This window comes from Mytilus edulis, chromosome 2 (assembly GCF_963676685.1).
Source record: "Mytilus edulis chromosome 2, xbMytEdul2.2, whole genome shotgun sequence".
Taxonomy (NCBI): domain Eukaryota; kingdom Metazoa; phylum Mollusca; class Bivalvia; order Mytilida; family Mytilidae; genus Mytilus; species Mytilus edulis.
Genome location: NC_092345.1, coordinates 74,396,457 through 74,413,843, shown reverse-complemented (window position 1 = coordinate 74,413,843; position 17,387 = coordinate 74,396,457). Strand labels below are relative to the sequence as shown.

The window sequence follows — 17,387 nt, the reverse complement described above, 5'->3', positions numbered from 1 at the left end:
GCAATAATGAGTTCTTCATAACCAAGAACGAAATACATGGCTTTATCCAGCGCATCAACAACAGCTAAGGCAACACCCTCTACTATGATTCAGCACCATGAGTGAAGCTACTAACTACTATAGTGTAATTGTCCAACCCTCGTGACAAAAGATTGATAATTACAATGCTTATGGAATAACCTGAATCCAAGTCCGGATTTTGACCAGTCAGTCGCTAAGCAAGTCGGTTTAGATTTGTCAAATATGCGTACTCCTTCCTCGATTTGGTTAACAATTACGGTCTTTGTTTCTTGAAAAAGAGTTTCCAGCTGATTATCGCAACGAAATGGTGTGATCAATTGACAAAATCGTTGCAAACGATCGGCAATACTTATTGCATACAAAACCTGATTGACAAGGCCAAGCCACGATCGAACGTCTGTTATGTTCTTCGGTGTAGGGAAATCCAACATCGCTTGCATGTATCTTTTGCAAGGGTGCACACTGTCGTTTGCTATTTCGAAACCAGCGAACTCAACTGTATCTTGTGCGAAGTGGATTTTTTCTAGGTTTAAAGCTATACCATGTTTCCCATAAAGCTCCAACCAATGACAAGCTTGGACGAAACTTTCCTCAATATCATTGGACCACAGGAGAGTATCGTTGACACATTTATTATTTTGATCTGAGCGTCACTGATGAGGTACCTTTAATAACTATTTACACCACTGGGACGATGCCACTGCTGGTGGACGTTTCGCCCCCGATGGTATAACCAGCCCAGTAGTCAGCTCTTCGGTGTTGACATGAATATCAATTATATGGTCATTTTAATAAATTTTCTGTTTACAAAACTTCGGCACGAATTTTTGTTTCTCTCATAATTCTAACCTTATGACAAATATCACAATTATGAAACCAATGACACAAATTACTTGTAGAGCATGATCGGATTCAGATACTGCTTTGACGGTGATGGCAAAAGAGAGACAATAAGGGGGTTATACGAAGAATACTTTGGTTGAATTTCAAAAGTCTATAATCGTTACCAACAGTTCTTCCAAAAGATCATTAATACTCTGGATAATAAAGGACGTCTAATATCTCTATATATTTGCCTAATTCTACATAGATCATTTATAAATACTTCTTTTTACTTCTTTTGGGGTTTAAATGGTTTACCACGTATAATTCAATATACAACAGAAACATCTTAAACTTTGAATTTTAGGACTAAACTATAAAAAAAATAAGTGTCGTTAAGTTTATTTTAAATGTTCAGAAAAATCCTTTTAAAATAAAAGGCATATTATTATACAGAATTTGATTGGACAATTTATTGTTTTATTTTACAAAGAAGAAGGTCCGGTAAAGGCTAATTTCGGTCAAAAATTTGAAGTACATCTGACATTTTTACATTTCTTAAACACTTAAAAAGAGTATCTACTTCACTCGATTCAGTTAGTTATTGTAAAAGATTTTGACTGACTTGGCCATTAAAAAAAACCGCTCAAATTCAAGCTTAGATATAAAAAATCTATCAAATAAATATACCATTTAACGTCGCTTTTTATATGATTTATGTCTAAAATGGAAGTGGCCGCATTCGATCATTTTCACTCTCAACATTTATATATATTATGTATTAACATCAAATACAACAGATATTTAAATATTAAGAATGAACACAAGTGTGGCCACTTTCCTTTCAATCGTTTTAGACAAAAACCGTCTTAAAAGTAGAACAAATGTTTCCTCGGAGTTCAGTATTTTTGTTATTTTACTTTTTGTTTAAATTGTAAAGCCATGATATTAGTATTTTTGCATAAAATAATGATGCTAGTACCAGATGCATGTCCATTGTATTAGCAAATTTTACTTTCCAATAAATAAGTAACTAAAGTTTAACAACTCTGTTAAAACGATATATTAATATTGGGACAAAACAGGGATCTTATCGAGTCTACTCCTTTTTCTTTTAATATTTTTTTAGTATTTATAAAAAGCAATTCTGTCCTTGAATTTAGATCTGTTCTATCTCTAAATTTCCCTTAATAAAAAATAATATCCCAAAAATAACCCATATATAGAATAGCTAAGATTGCGTTAATTTCAATGTATTTCAACTAAAAAGAAACACGATCTGTGATCCCCAGTTTTTAGAATGAAATTTGAATGGACATTGACCCCGAAACCTGTACAGAAGTTTAAGAAAAATCTAGCGTCGAACATTTAACACCAAAGCTACTTTAACTTAAGAGTTGAATGCTTCTTTTTGTAAATTAATTGAGGTGTAAAAGCGTTGACCGATGTACATTTTGTATGAAGCGCGGAAGCCCTTCATTCTAAAAATGTGCACACGGTCAACGCTTTTACAACCCTATGGAATTACTAAAAGAAGCATTCTATACTTATAATTACATTTTTTCGCTATGGTCATAAAAAATGATTTTTATCATTTATTTTCTTAAAATAAAATGTGCAGTTTTTTGTAATGGCATGTGTCATCATGAATGTTAAACTTCATTGGGATATGAAGGTGAATTTTAGTCTGACGCAAAAGCGTTGTTATCCAATCCAAAAAAAAGGGTTCTTCTGAAACATACAAGTAATGTAATTTTATACAAATAGCACATAGCTGAGAAGGTGGTAGAGCAGAGTGTTACCCCTACCCATTGTCAACTAATGCGAAGCCAATTAGGGTTGACAATGTTTTTCGAGGGATACCAATTATACAATTTATTATACTGGATGTTCTATCATTGCTATGATTTAAATTTAAAATTGAAAGTACTTAACTATGAAGGCCTATTCATAACAACATTATAGATTAAAAAAAAGTGAAGCAGTATGTTTTTTTTTTTTTTATTTTGGCAGTCTATGGAAAAGTTCTGAAGCCAAAACGTAGAATTTTAGCAGTGTAGTTTTTTAAAGGGGTACATTCGATTCAGTATCACTTAACCTTTAAATTATTGATGTTTGATTAATCCTCACGAGTGGGTGACAATAAAAAAAGTGTCTCCCGCTGAGCCATGAGATAGAGTAAATTATCTCCCTCGTATTATCCAATCAAAATATCGCATTTTAACGCGAAGTATAATAATTTCATTCGTCGACGTCAAAAGGTGAAAGGACCTTTTTACCATGTATTTGTTTTAATACAAAGGGGCACTAGCTGTCAAATTCATGTTCACCGATTTTAATCAAATTCTCATATTTGATTTATAGCAATGTAAAACATTTATCCAAACTATTGAAAGTCTGAAATAAACAATTAACAGGACACGGGCATGAAACAATGTAACTTCGTTTCGTGTGTATTTTAACCTAGACGTCATCGAGTTGACCTCGAAAGTCATCCAATGACCATATAAGCAATGTAAACATAAATATTCAAGCAAACTCGTGCTATTGGATTTTTCTAGGTCTATTTAATTTTTATATTATAGATGAAAAATAAATGTTTAACATCGTTTTTTATTTTTTTGTGGATCGAATCAGTCAATCGAATGATTTACCTTTGTTTCACTTACAATGATGACATTCTTTTCCTTTAAATAACTTTACAAATACAATTCAGTTGTTATCCATCTCAAGCCACGAGTACATTGAAGTTTACATGAAAACGGATTCAACGAGGTCAAATTATTCACTAATAATTCATAATCAATGAGTTTTTTTTAGCTTATTTTGACAAAATTGAACCATACTGGCTACTAAAAGCGAAATATTATTTCACTTTTTGCATTTCATTAAAGATTGAGCAGAAAAAATAATATATTAGATTATATATATATATATCTCGTAGCTAGTGTCCCTTTAAAAGGCCAACAAATTGAAGTTGTACAATTCTTCAGGAAATTAAATATCAAAGAGTTTGGTTATGGCTAATTATGATCTCCTTATACATGTATGTGGTAAATACTCAAACTTGCAGTTGTGAGCTATCTTCGGGCAATTGTAATTTGGTGATCTGTTTAGAATTAAAAGAGAGGAGAAAGATAGCCAAGGAACATTCAAACTCATAAGTCGACTAAAACAGAAAAAGACAAATAGACAAACAATATTTCACAAAACACAAAATAGAGAATAAAGACTAAGCAACACGTAACCCACCAATACTGGGATGATCTCAGGTGTTTCGGAAGGGTGAGAAGATCCTTCAACAATGAACAAAGCCCATATAGCATAGTCAGCTATAAAAGGCCCCGAAATGACAATGTAAAACAATTCAAACGAGAAAACTAACGGCATAATTTATGTACAAAAAATAAAAAACAAATATGTAACACATAAACAAACGACAACCACTGAATTACTGTTTTGTTTTGTTGCTGTTATTGGTTTGTATCATTTGCGAATTCAAGACTTATGGAAATATTTTCCTCATCTGGCTTGGAAATCCCATTTACGGTAGTTTTCTGTAATCTTTTGCCGGAGTTAAAAAAAAACGACAATAGATTTATTTTGTTCTACCCCATAGCAAGCAAAATAAGTAGAATAGATGATGATACGACTCACAAATCTTCCTTAATCGAATCACTTTAATACAATTGAATCGGGTAGATTATTTAATTTTGTGCGAGAATAATTTCTAGTATATGATACAGGCGCTTGGGTATATGATACTGTAACAGATAAGGTTGGGTTTTTTTTTTTCTTTTTTTTCAGAATATTCATTTTTCTAACATATCTATCACTTCTGTGCATGTCTCACCTAGTTTCGAGTGATTTAAACGACTCAGAGGGAAAACAAACTATTTTTAAGAAACGCAACATTTTTCTTAAACTTCTGTATAGGTTTCAGGGTCAATGTTCATTCAACTTTCATTCTAAAAATTGGGGATCACAGATCGTGTTTCTTTTTAGTTGAAATAAATTGAAATTACCGCAATCATATCTATTCTATATGGGTTATTTTTGGGAAACTTGTTATTTTTTATTGAGGGAACTGAATTTTCCTCTGGTCAAGGATAATTGAAAACTGTTAGAAACTGACTTTTTCACCTTACATTTCAATGAAAATTCGCAGTTTGAGCGCTTATATTGAATTTCAAAAAATAAAATCAAAAAAAATTGTAAAAACGATTATATATTCCCAGTCAGTATGTTATACTGAAAGGGTAAAATATATATTTGACCAGATTTTTTTTTAGGCCGGTACAGTCCTGCCTGGTGCTCTCTGACATTGCCTCATTAAAAAAAAAATATTAAAAGAAAAAAGAGAAGACTCGCCCGGATAAGACCCCTGTTTTGTCCCAATATTAATATAGCGTTTTAACAAAGTTGCTAAATTGTTAACTTAAATTACTTATTTATTGGAAAGTAACCTTTGCTTATACAATGGACATGCATCTGGTACTTAGTATGGATAATAAAATTGGGGGTTTTCTCTGGGTCGTTTAAATCACTCGAAACTAGGTGAGATATGCACAGAAGTGATAGATATGTATTACAAATATGGAAAAATTAATATCTTAATCAACAACAACAAAAAAATGTGTAGTCATATATACTCATATTAAGCGCCTGTGGTATCACTTAATTTTTGTGCGAGAATAATTTCTAGTATATGATACAGGCGCTTGGGTATATGATACTGTAACAGATAAGGTTGGGTTTTTTGGGGGTTTTTTTCTTCAGAATATTCATTTTTCTATATTTGTAATACATATCTATCACTTCTGTGCATGTCTCACCTAGTTTCGAGTGATTTAAACGACTCAGAGGGGAAAAAAATATATACCTATGAGGGTATGAATGAGGTTTACAGACCACATAAAAAACGGGCCCTCAAATTAATTTAAACTTAAAAGAATAGATCTAGCCTGAGATTTGAAGGGGAAAAAAAGAGAAACATGTTCCCCTAACTGTAGAACAAATTATACACAGAGTTTCGTTGAATTTGGCATGGTATCCGCGGCAATCAAAATAAAATATGCACAAATCATATTTGTAGCATTCACTTAATGGCTTTCACCCGCCGACCTTAACGACAGGTGGCGCAACTGTACTATCAGTTACAGAAAATCCAATATGGCGGATGTTTACGTTCTGTGGCCCATACCGAAGCTAAAAAATGAGCTTTCACGTCGTGGTGCCACTACTACCGGCAGAAAAACAGACTTAATTGAGAGGTTGATAATCCATTTTATATCTTTTTATTGATTTACAGGTTATTTGTTTCAGTTTTGTTCTGTTTTAAGCTATGGATAAAACTGGATTGGCACCAAGGTCATAATCATGATCTGATCATTGAATCACTCGCCCATTATGGCAATATCTCCCGAATCTTGTTATCTAAATAATTTAATACCCATACACGATACTGTAATAATCCCAATAACTGCATTTCATCTGTACTTAATGGCCTTACGTAGGGTTTTATCATGAAATACCGTGTTTATAAGATTAAAAAGGGGTGGATATAATTTAAATTAATAGACCTGTAAAAAGGCTGTATCTTATCTTGTCACTTTCAGTTTTGATCCTGATGTGGCTGTTGTCATCCATCAAAGGGCCTTAGGGGTCCATCACACTGTTATTTATTCTATTTTGAACCTTTGGGAACCACTGTATAATGTATTAAATTTACCAAATTTTACTTAATTCTAGTCTTTAGAAGTGTCAACTTGACACTATAATCTCTCTGTAATTTCAATCACTTTGGTAATTTTATGTCGCTATTGTATATAACTCATTAGAACACTAATGAGTAATAGCTCATTTCACTAGCCAGAATAAATAATATAATTAGACTGACTACTCTACTATGCATTCCCTGTATCCATTCTTCATTTTATGTAGGGATACTGATACTAGTGATGATGTGTAATCTAAATAATCTAAATAAATGGCAAAGATTGAAACCTGAACCTGATTGTTTGTGTTGTCATGTTTTTACAACAGTATAAAATAAAAAAATACTTTAAACGACCCTCAGACCTTCCTTGATAAAATTGAATGTGGTCAGCCGTAAAACAACAATTAAGCACAAGCTTCATTTTAATATCCTTTTTAAATCATAAAAATTCATATAAATTGAAAAGATCAAATAGGTGTGGTCAGCTTCATTTTAATATCCTTTATAAATGTCATATAAATTGAAAAGGTAAAAAATGTTAACATAAATATGATCTGTAATTTTCTGCGGCACGAGAGAATTTTAATCACTATGCTCTATCACACAATATGTAAGGACAAATGTAACATTAACTCTAGTCTAGTAAAGTTTGGAGAACCTAAAGTGTCTGAAGCATAATAATGTCACACAATATGTAAGGACAAATGTAACATTAACTCTAGTCTAGTTTCGAGAACCTAAAGTGTCTGAAGCATAATAATGAGTCGTATTTATTGCAATGGATTTAGTACCTATTTTTTTTACAATTTATAGTTCATTTCATTTTTTTTTTATTTTCAGTTTCCAGTTGGCATGCTTCCTGTTGTTGTTGGAATTAATTTGATTTGTCACAGTTAGGGGAAGTGCTAGTATGTTGATTTCAATATAACATCTTGGACTTCCTCTCTTGTTTCAATTTCATTTTCATCATATTTACTGTCCAAGTTGGAAAAAAGATAAGTATGAAAATGGTGATCTCTGGTCAATGTTCAAACAAAAGTAAGTGTATTCTTATATTTTATGATATGTATGAAATGAGACTTATTGATTGCAACAGAGAAGCCAGTTGTTTTCCTACCGATATGAATGATATTAAACATGAGAAAACTATATTTTAAATTTTTAAATGCAGTGCGATATTTTATTTTTATTACAGATTGAGAGCTTATGACAGAAATGCAAACTTCCGAGGTGTTCCTGTTAACTTGCCAGAACCATTAGAGCCACAGTGGCCTTTGACAGGATTCCAACAGTTACGACCTGAACATAAAATTATGCTACCAAAACTTACTACAGAACAAATAGAGGGATACTTCCTATATCGGATGGCAGAAGATCGACAGGCCAGTGGGGATATCAAGGCATTGGAAAAAGGGAAAAAAATGTTTGAATCACATAGAATTTTAGCCTGCAGCTTCTATCAGAGTGGTCAAAACACTTTCTTGAGTGGAATTGTTGGTGCAGCAATGAGACATAAGGTTCCATTAAATAAGAAATTCAGAAAATTAACACATTATATCATTTATTTTACTACTAGGGGGATTTGACTGCATATAATCATGAGGGCCTCACACATTTGCTGCATAATTTATAATTTTTTTTAAGTCTTTTAGTTTTTTCAAACAATATTCATTTGTACTATATTCTGAAAGTCTCGGTTACATGTTAGTGCATACAAACAAATAATTTATAGTCCATATATTTGTCATTTAACTCTGTAAAAGTTTTGTGAATTCAATATTTATATGTCAACACATACATTGGACCAGTTGTCACGGTTTTTGAGGGCACATTATTTAAATATTTACCTTGTCATAGTGGTCAAAATTGAATGAATGTTTACATGATCAAACCAGATAAACTATGTTGATCATTTCTAACATTCCAAAGTACTAGTGGCTTCTTTTGACATAAAATAATTAGTGTGGTATGATTTCCACAATGAGACATATCCAACAGAGTTCAATTTCATACATGTATGTAGTGGATATATAACTTTTATAAAGGACCTTCAACAATGATAAAATTCCACATTAAATATGTGAAATATTAATAATTCAAATCATAAAAATAGGGGCCTCATTCATAACAAATCAGTTATGAAAAACACATATGACAAGGCTTTCTTAAATTTTATGAATGCATGCTTTTAAAGGTTGATACTATTGTGAAAGTAATACAATTCCTTCTACCTGTAGGTGACATACAACTATAAAATTAAAATTGATAGACGTACTGGGGAACCATTAAATTCTCACTGTGAATGCCCAGCAGGAAAAGGACCACATGGTACATGCAAACATATTGCTGCTGTCATGATGATGTTGATGCATTTTATTCAAACAGGAGACGTACAGGTGGAAAAGTGTTGCACGGAAAACCTCCAGACTTTTCACAAACCTAAAGCTTTCTACAATGGTATTGTAAAGTAGTTCAAAACTCTAGATCAAGATTACACACACTGAAAAATCTCGCCTTCTTTACTTATCATTGACATTATGTTGATACACCTAAATATAAACTTTACTACAACTGTCACATATGAACCATGAAAATAAGGTCAAGGTCAGATAAACCATGCCAGGCAGACATGTACAGCTAAAATGCTTCCATACACAAATACAGTTGACCTTTTGCTTAGAGTTTAAGAAAAATACACCAAAACACAAAAATTTAACCCTGAACAATGAACCATGAAATTGAGATCAAGGTAAAAAAATAAAACTGCGGACTGACATAGATCATAAAATATTTCCATACACCAAATATAGTGGACCTATGGCATATAGTATTAGATAAAAAGACCAAAACTCAAAACCTTAACTTTGACAACTGAACCATGAAAATGAGGTCAAGGTCAGATGATATCTGCCAGTTGGACATGTACACCTTGCAGTCCTTCCATACACCTAATATACTAGACCTATTGCTTATATTATCCGAGATATGGACTTGACCATTAAAACCTAAATTTGTTCACTGATCCATGAAATGAGGTCGAAGTCAAAACATTTTCTGTGTATCTGCTAAGTAAATTGAAACCGACATGATTACATACTTGAGTAATAGGCAGAAAATGATTAAGAATGAAAAATTTGCATTGCCCCATTTTGCCAAATTGGAAAAAAACTTGATACAAAATATTTTTATTAGATCAAGGTGACATGACACTGTCAGTATAATTGCAATACATCGACATATCCTGCAAAATTATGTCATACAGGAACATATTTTTTTTTATTCAAAAGCAACAAATGTATTTTCCAGGATCACCAGTAAAGACACAAAATATTCCATCTAAAAGGAAACATTTAGATAGTATTCTGGATGATCCACGACCAGCAAAGTTCCAGAATTTAAAGGGGTACAATGATCATGTCAGAAATTCCTTAATTAATTTTTGCTCAACATCTTCCATGGATATATCCTTACGCTATATATATCCAAAAGCAGATCTTCAAAATGCAGTTCATGACCATGACTATCTTGAAAGGCCATTTGCTGAGTATTGGATAGATAATGCCCTTAAGGTGAGTCTAATAGATGTTGTATGAGAGCCAATGAGACAATTCTCCATCCAAATAACAATTAATAAAAGTAAACCATTATAGGTAAATGTAAGGCCTTCAACACAGAGCCTTGGCTCACACCAAACAACAAGCTATAAATGGCCCTAAAACTACTAGACTAAGAATGGATTACAAGAGACTAGGCTTGCCATCAAGATATTTATTCAAGAAATATTAAGCTTGGATAACTTGTAATTATTTCTCCTGGTATTATGTATTATGATCTTTAAAGAAAAATGTATATATTTTTACACACATATTTTATAACTAAAGTCACATGACACAGGATTCATGCATACATGTAGTAAGAACTTCTGATCACATCATGAGAAACATTTTTCTTGTCACTTTGAGATGAAGAACAGTAATGAAAATCACTGTTCCTTTGCTTGGCTGTGAATTTACTGATATTTCCCATATCCTTTGTTTTTCAATCAACTTGTTTTGATATTCATGAGATCTTTTGTTTTTATTAACACAATTAACGATTGTATTTGGTATTCACAGACTATGAATTCTATGTGCTATTTTGTTGGGTTTTTTTTTTGCTCTCTGGCAAACTTTTTTTATTGACTTGCATTGAATAACAGAACTTGGGTATACAATTGTAACCTCTTCATCCTCAAATTTAGACTTGATCATGAACCAAAGACATGTATTTGTAAAATTCTATAACTAGCAATCGATATCTAATTGTTTCTACTCTGAATAAAGGTTAAAAATAAATAATAATTCATTTTGTTGCAGGTTACTGAGAATGACTGCAAGGCAATAGAGAAATGTACGAGAAAGCAAAGTAAATGCAATGAGTGGTTCAGGCATAGAAAATGGAGATTGACTGCGTCAAGATTTGGGGAAATTACCAGAATGACTTGTAGAAGAAACAAAAACAAACTATGCAAAACTTTAATTAATAGCCATAAAATAGTTAGAAAGTGTTTGTTACATGGAAAACAATTTGAATCTAAAGCTATTTGCAAATTTGAGGTACAAAAAGGTGTAAAATGTAGGCCCTCAGGTCTGTTTGTTAGACCAGATTTCCCATTTTTAGGGGCTTCACCTGATGGCATTGTTGATGGTGATTTTTTAATAGAAGTTAAATGTCCATACAATGGAAGAAATGATAAAATATTGCCAGGAAAATGTTTTCCATTCCTATACAGAAATAAATCTGGAGAAATAGCTTTAAAGGAGATAAGCACCTATTATGCACAAATTCAAGGTCAATTGTTTATTGCAAAAAGAAAATACTGCTATTTCATTGTGTATACTTTTGTAGATTTGTTTGTGCAAGTAGTCGATTATGACGAAAATTTCTGCCTTAACTCATTAGTTCCAAAATTATCCATGTTTTATGAGAAATACTTCAGACCATATTTGGCATCTTTGTTATAACTCTCAAAGTTCAAACATTCACATGTTTTTTGGTATTCTAAAAACATTAATTGTACTTTTAGATTAGATAACTGCTGCATCTTTGGTATTAAATAAAAAAAAAAGGATTCATTAAGAATTTTTCAAATGTCGATAGTTCCAAATAATTTAATATTTTTATACATTCCATCGTGTCCATGCCTGCCATATGGCTTTCAAACATGTATCATAAATTTAATATTCTAAATGAAATTAAACAATTTTGAACATAAAAATTTGAACCAATTTAACCAAGACAAAAATGAATAAACCAAAAACTTTTTTTTTTCTTTAAAAATTTTGTACATGTACATGTATATCTAAAATGAAATTACATGGAATAAATGTGCCAAAATTTGGGAACCATGATTAATTCAATGTTTGTCAAGTAACATAATTAATAACAAGAGAAGAATATCAATTTGAAAATCAATCTTATTCTTTCAAATTTTGCAAGTCAATAAATAATTTATGTAGGTAGGTACATGTAAAATAAACTTATAAATCTCATTTTTTAAATAATTAACATGCTTAAAAGTAACCAAAAAATTATGTGTGTTTCAAACTATCTTCAAAATTTTGAAAGACAATCAAATAATGTTATTATTTTGGCAAATTTTAAAAAGCATGTTATGATTGAAAATGCTTCAGTAAATCTGATATTAAAAGTAATGGCCTTACTTTTTTTCAAAGCCTTTTAAATATTTTGTATCAATTCTGCCATTAAAAGCCAAAGAATCACTTTAGACACATGAAACTGATAAAGTGTAATTTATAAATAAGCAAACAACATTTACATAAACAAGCATTTACCATGTTTACAGTTCATCTGGTTTTGAGTAATTTTGTCAAATATATATATTCTTATGCATTTTCATTCACAATACACTTTCTGAAATTTGCAATAGAAAAACACACAAAAACAATTCTAGACCCAAGTATAAGTTTGCCTGATGGCAGTTCATTTTTCAAGATCTTAAATGTTTTGGCTAATCCAATAACTCGCTCTATGTGAATTCTTTTGGATGCTACTCTCCTGTCCCTTACAACTTCCTCAGGTTCCAACTGACTTTTTCCTTTAAGCATAGTGGGAGTGTTCACTTTCACATCTTGTGCTGCAAATAAATCCTGAACCATTATTCCTCTGTCTGCCATTATGCTATCTTTAGGTTCAAACAAATTCAAATTTAGCTGAAGCAATTCAGACTTTTCAATGATCTGACGGTCACTTGCTGAACCCCCATAAGCATCACTTACATATGATACTGTGCCTCTTGGTGTGCAACCTATCATGGTTTTAATTGTGTTTTTATGTTTGTAGCTAGACCATGTCACACTTTGTGCATCAACATGTGATGGCTTCTGTATAGGGGTTTCAGTAGCATCTAAAATCACCCGGGTAGTTGCAAATTTGTTCTTAAAATCATCCGGCATATAATCAGTAACAATATCTCTAGATGGCCAAATGTTTATCTCTTTTAATTGAAAGTATAAGAAATTAATCCAAGTTATGACAATCTTTGACACAGTTGACTCAGACACTTCAAATAAAAAACTTAATTCTATATCTTCTTTGTTCTGACGTAACTTCAGTAAACACATAAACAGTTGATCTTTTGGTGTCAAAGACAGACATTGGTAATTTAACTCATTTACAGCTGGGCCTAAACAATTGAAAAACAACATAAAATGCTCGTAGTCCCTGAATGAAGTATAATATTGCACACGTTTTGGATCATTCTCCAAATTATCAATACCAAATCTTCCAAGTAAGGTACAGTGTACTCCCATTTCCTGTTGCAAAGGCTCAATACCATCTAAGTCGTCAGATTCTTCTTTGACCTCTGCCTCGTTACCAACCTCAACTTCCATCTGTACATTATTGACCACGCTTAAGTCCACATCATCTCGTCTACTGTATTTGGATGATCTGGGTGTAGAGTTTTCCCTAAACAAGAACAATGAAGGGACAGCATCTGGAAGAAGCCGCTTACGTGACCCTAAAAAAAAAGGGCATTTTTGTTACTTCAATCAATATGAAAGAAAAAACATTAAACAGGCCATAACAATTAATGGCAATATATTGACATCAACTCTCTTTTTATATAAAAAAATTTAAAAATAGAGATAGACTTTTATAGCTGACTTTGCAGTATAGGCTTTGCTCATTGTTAAAGGCCGTAAAGTGACCTATAGTTGTTAATGTTTGTGTCATTTTGGTCTTCTGTGGATAGTGGTCTCATTGGCAATCATACCACATCTTCTTTTTTAAAGTGTTTATATTTAGTGGTGAACATTAGCTTATATCTGGTCTTGAACCTGTTATTGTGATACATGTAGAAATAATGTGTTTGAATCATTTTCTAGAAATTTGAGAAAATATAGCAACTCCCCCTAGCCCTTGAAACATAAGGTTTTCCTATAAAATAGGTTAAGAAAAAGAATACTGAAACCAAAGATGTTTTTTGATTGTCCTTTTCAAGTCATATCTTTTTTTAGAACAAATTTAAAAATTAAATGAATGGTTTATGTTTAGTGGCAAATATTACATGCTTATATCAGGAGTTAAACCTGTTAATTTGATACTAATAATGTGTTTAAATCAAGCTTTTTGCTTGGCAGATATTTTTTAATAAACTATTTCAAAAAGTCATGTCAACTCTCCCACTCCCAGACAAATTGATATGATTCAAGAGTCTTCACTTTTATCCCTAAAAGTTGTGTGAGTAGCTGTGTAGCAGCAAATACCAATTTTTAAGTTTTCAATTTAATTGGTATCAAACTATCAAATGCTTGACCACCTAAACTGCATGAACAAATTATTTTTGACGAAAAGTTAGTAAACAAAGATGCAGCATTTCATTCAAATATTAATGAGTGATTGCAATAAAGTTCCTTAATAAAATGTAATATAATTATAACTTGATTTCACTATATTAAGGTGGTACCTAACACTACAGGGAGATAACTCTGTAAAGTCAAATTAACGTTATAATTACATTGTGTTGTAAAGGGAATATTAAGCTTTTCAATCATAAAAATTGGTGTTTGTCAAATTGCTATATAACCACTGTAATTTTTCTGACAAAACGGATGGTTCAAAATTTTCAAATTTTTTATATTTTTGTTCAAGGGTCAAAGTAAATACTGTGTTCAAATTTTATGAAAATTAAGCAAGCCAAATTAAATTAAGTGAAAGTGTTGTGTACCACCTTAATACATTTTTTTCTGAAACAATATAATTATTCAACTTGAACTTATTATTTTAGATTGTACCATCTGTCTAATGAATGAGTTATTGCCCTTTGTACACAAAATATTTATTTGTTGTTCATTATTTATTCATGTGGTTATTTTTCATGTTCCTGTATGCGGTAAATATATAGTTATTAATATAAATACTTTTGTACATGTCAAATGCAGATGTTGCATAATGAATCTGAGATGAATTTGTTTTTTATTCTGCCTTATAACCTGTTAATAGAATTTTTTTAATTACAACAGCATTGAAAATCAAAGCTTATTCCATAAAGTGATACATTTCAACAATACTGAATTCCTGATTCCAGACATTAGAGACTGTGTGTTGGTCAGATCAATGGTCCCTTTCAAAATGAATGTGCATCTAGGTTTTCTGTAAAAACAAACAAAAAACACAAAGCAAACAAAGCAAATATCATGCAAAAATAACAGAAATTCACTAGTAATGATAAAATGAAATGAATTTGAGTCTGAGTCTGAAAGAATTTGACCATGGAAAAAAGATGCCAAATTACAAAAAGGATGTATAGGATTAATGATGTGCTCCTTCAAAATTCGTTTGAGAGTAAAACAGAATACTGTTAGTGTTATCCATATTAGCACAAGTTGCTCAATAAGGCAGGTCTAAGAGGTAAAACAAATTACTGTTTCTTATTTTCATGTCAAGGCTTTTTATAGTCAGCTATATAATGGAGTTTTTCTCATTGTTAAAGGCAAAAAGTTGCCTCTAATTGCCTACATCCACTTCATTTGAAGTTGCTAGTAGACAGCAGTTGTGAATCCAGAATTTTTCATAAGTGAAGGCCCACTGACTGTCTAAGAGGGGGCTGCTATGGCCATGCTTCAATGATTTTCTATATAATCAACGAAATTTTGCTAGAATAGGAGGGCAGGCCCCCTGGAAGGCCTCTAAATCCACCTCTGGACAGCTTTCTCACTGACAAGCATACAACTTCTAATTTTATGTTAATTTCTTGTTTGAATTGCTTCACATTTATTCATGTGTGATATTTAATAACCAACTATATGGTATGGGATGTCTTCTTGTAAGATGTGTCAATGATACTCAAGAATGTGATGATGTCCATGTCAGATACAAGTCATATAATACATTTGTAATATATATGAATCAATGATATTGTAACCAAAGGTAAAAATTTGGCAACATATTTGCATAACTTAAACAAATACATGTAGTTAAAATACAAGATTGTGTCATTTATCTCATCTACATTTTTAAATGTTCATTCTTACATTCTTAAAACTTTTAAAAGTAAAATATCCAGGTTATACAGTGTATAGTACAGTGACCTATAGTTGTTAATGTTTGTGTCATTTTTGTCTTTTCTGGATAGTTGTCTCATTGGCAATCATACCACATCTCCTTTTTTATATAGTGGAAGCCAAATGCAGCTATGAATAGTTTGTTGCTAGAAAAACAATTGTCATTCAATATATTGTATGTTTTATTAAATTTGACTGCAAAGTGTAGGATGAAATTTATGAAGACCCATCTGAAATAGATACATGTAGACAAATGTCTAATCAGCTAAACAAAACTATATTTGGGAGGTTTGAAAAGCTGACACCTAGTACTATATAGGTACATGTAAAAATGTATGTGACTATGTCCTTAAAGGCCCAATTTATAGAAAGGTAATTTAATACTGTCCTTTTAACAAACAAAAAAAGACAAGTTGAATGAAAAAACTCATTTGACACAAAATTGCATTTGTAGAAATTGGTTTATAAACATGATGAACAATGAATATATATATGTAGTGATTCTTCAAACAAGTAAACAAGCCCAAGCTGCTAAAAAAAATACAAAAACCTGTTGCTACAGTACAATAAACATGATAAAATATAATTGATACATATTTTAAAAAATAAACAAGGAAAATGTGCTGCCAAAGTGCACTTAAAAACTGATTTATATTCATAATCATATTATATTTGCCATTATCTGCGCTTAAAATTGACATCCACTTGTGAAAGGTATATGACTTGTTCTTGGAAGTATCACTACACTTTAAAAAATTCAATAAATATTAATGTTATTCATTTTGAAAGTTATCTAACCTAATAGTCCAGAAACTCTGTAGTCAGCCTCCTTGAAATGGGCGGCACAAACAACGTCATGTTTCCCTGGCTTCCAGAGACCTTTTGTGGTAGAGTCTCTTCTTTTAATAGCCACTCTCCATCTAAGTTGCAATTCTCTTTCTTCAGGAAACTTGTGACCACCAGAATTCGTACATCCAGGAACACTACAATACTGTGGCATCTTCTTTAATCTTTAAAATTCGCGGTGTTTACGTTGACAACAATATGGCGCTTTTTTGATAGATCACGAGGAGTTCCGAAAGTATAACTGATGGAACAATACGCCACCTATTAGCGAAAAAAACGTAGGTGCAAGCCATTCAGCCAATCTCGTTTTTATAATTTTTTAAAACTACCGCTTTCAAACACTATTCAAAGAAAGACAACTCTAGTCAAACTACAAAAAAATATAAAGCCTCAAAAATCAATACTTCATTACG

At 31.6% G+C, this 17,387-nt stretch overlaps 3 protein-coding genes across 4 annotated transcripts; 2 read left to right on the top strand and 1 right to left on the bottom strand.

Moving 5' to 3' along the window:
• The first annotated feature begins 5,967 nt into the window (after positions 1-5,967).
• LOC139512922 (uncharacterized) lies at positions 5,968-8,244 on the top strand. Its single transcript, XM_071300901.1, has 2 exons — positions 5,968-6,116; positions 7,758-8,244. Exons 1-2 carry the CDS (start codon positions 6,016-6,018, stop codon positions 8,146-8,148), a joined length of 492 nt encoding a protein of 163 aa, XP_071157002.1. The 5' UTR covers positions 5,968-6,015; the 3' UTR covers positions 8,149-8,244.
• Positions 8,245-8,779: 535 nt separating this feature from the next.
• LOC139512921 (uncharacterized) lies at positions 8,780-11,569 on the top strand. The gene is made up of 3 exons (XM_071300900.1): positions 8,780-9,019; positions 9,869-10,131; positions 10,918-11,569. Exons 1-3 carry the CDS (start codon positions 8,917-8,919, stop codon positions 11,563-11,565), a joined length of 1,014 nt encoding a protein of 337 aa, XP_071157001.1. The 5' UTR covers positions 8,780-8,916; the 3' UTR covers positions 11,566-11,569.
• A 431-nt stretch (positions 11,570-12,000) lies between these two features.
• LOC139512920 (uncharacterized) lies at positions 12,001-17,262 on the bottom strand. Of its 2 annotated transcripts, none has more exons than XM_071300898.1 (2): positions 16,927-17,262; positions 12,001-13,583 (listed from the first exon to the last, which is right to left on the bottom strand). In XM_071300898.1, exons 1-2 carry the CDS (start codon positions 17,126-17,128, stop codon positions 12,448-12,450), a joined length of 1,338 nt encoding a protein of 445 aa, XP_071156999.1. In that variant the 5' UTR covers positions 17,129-17,262; the 3' UTR covers positions 12,001-12,447. The 2 variants fall into 2 exon arrangements, with proteins under 2 accessions (XP_071156999.1, XP_071156998.1); XM_071300897.1 differs by lacking the exon at positions 16,927-17,262 and adding an exon at positions 15,123-16,906.
• Positions 17,263-17,387: the final 125 nt, after the last annotated feature.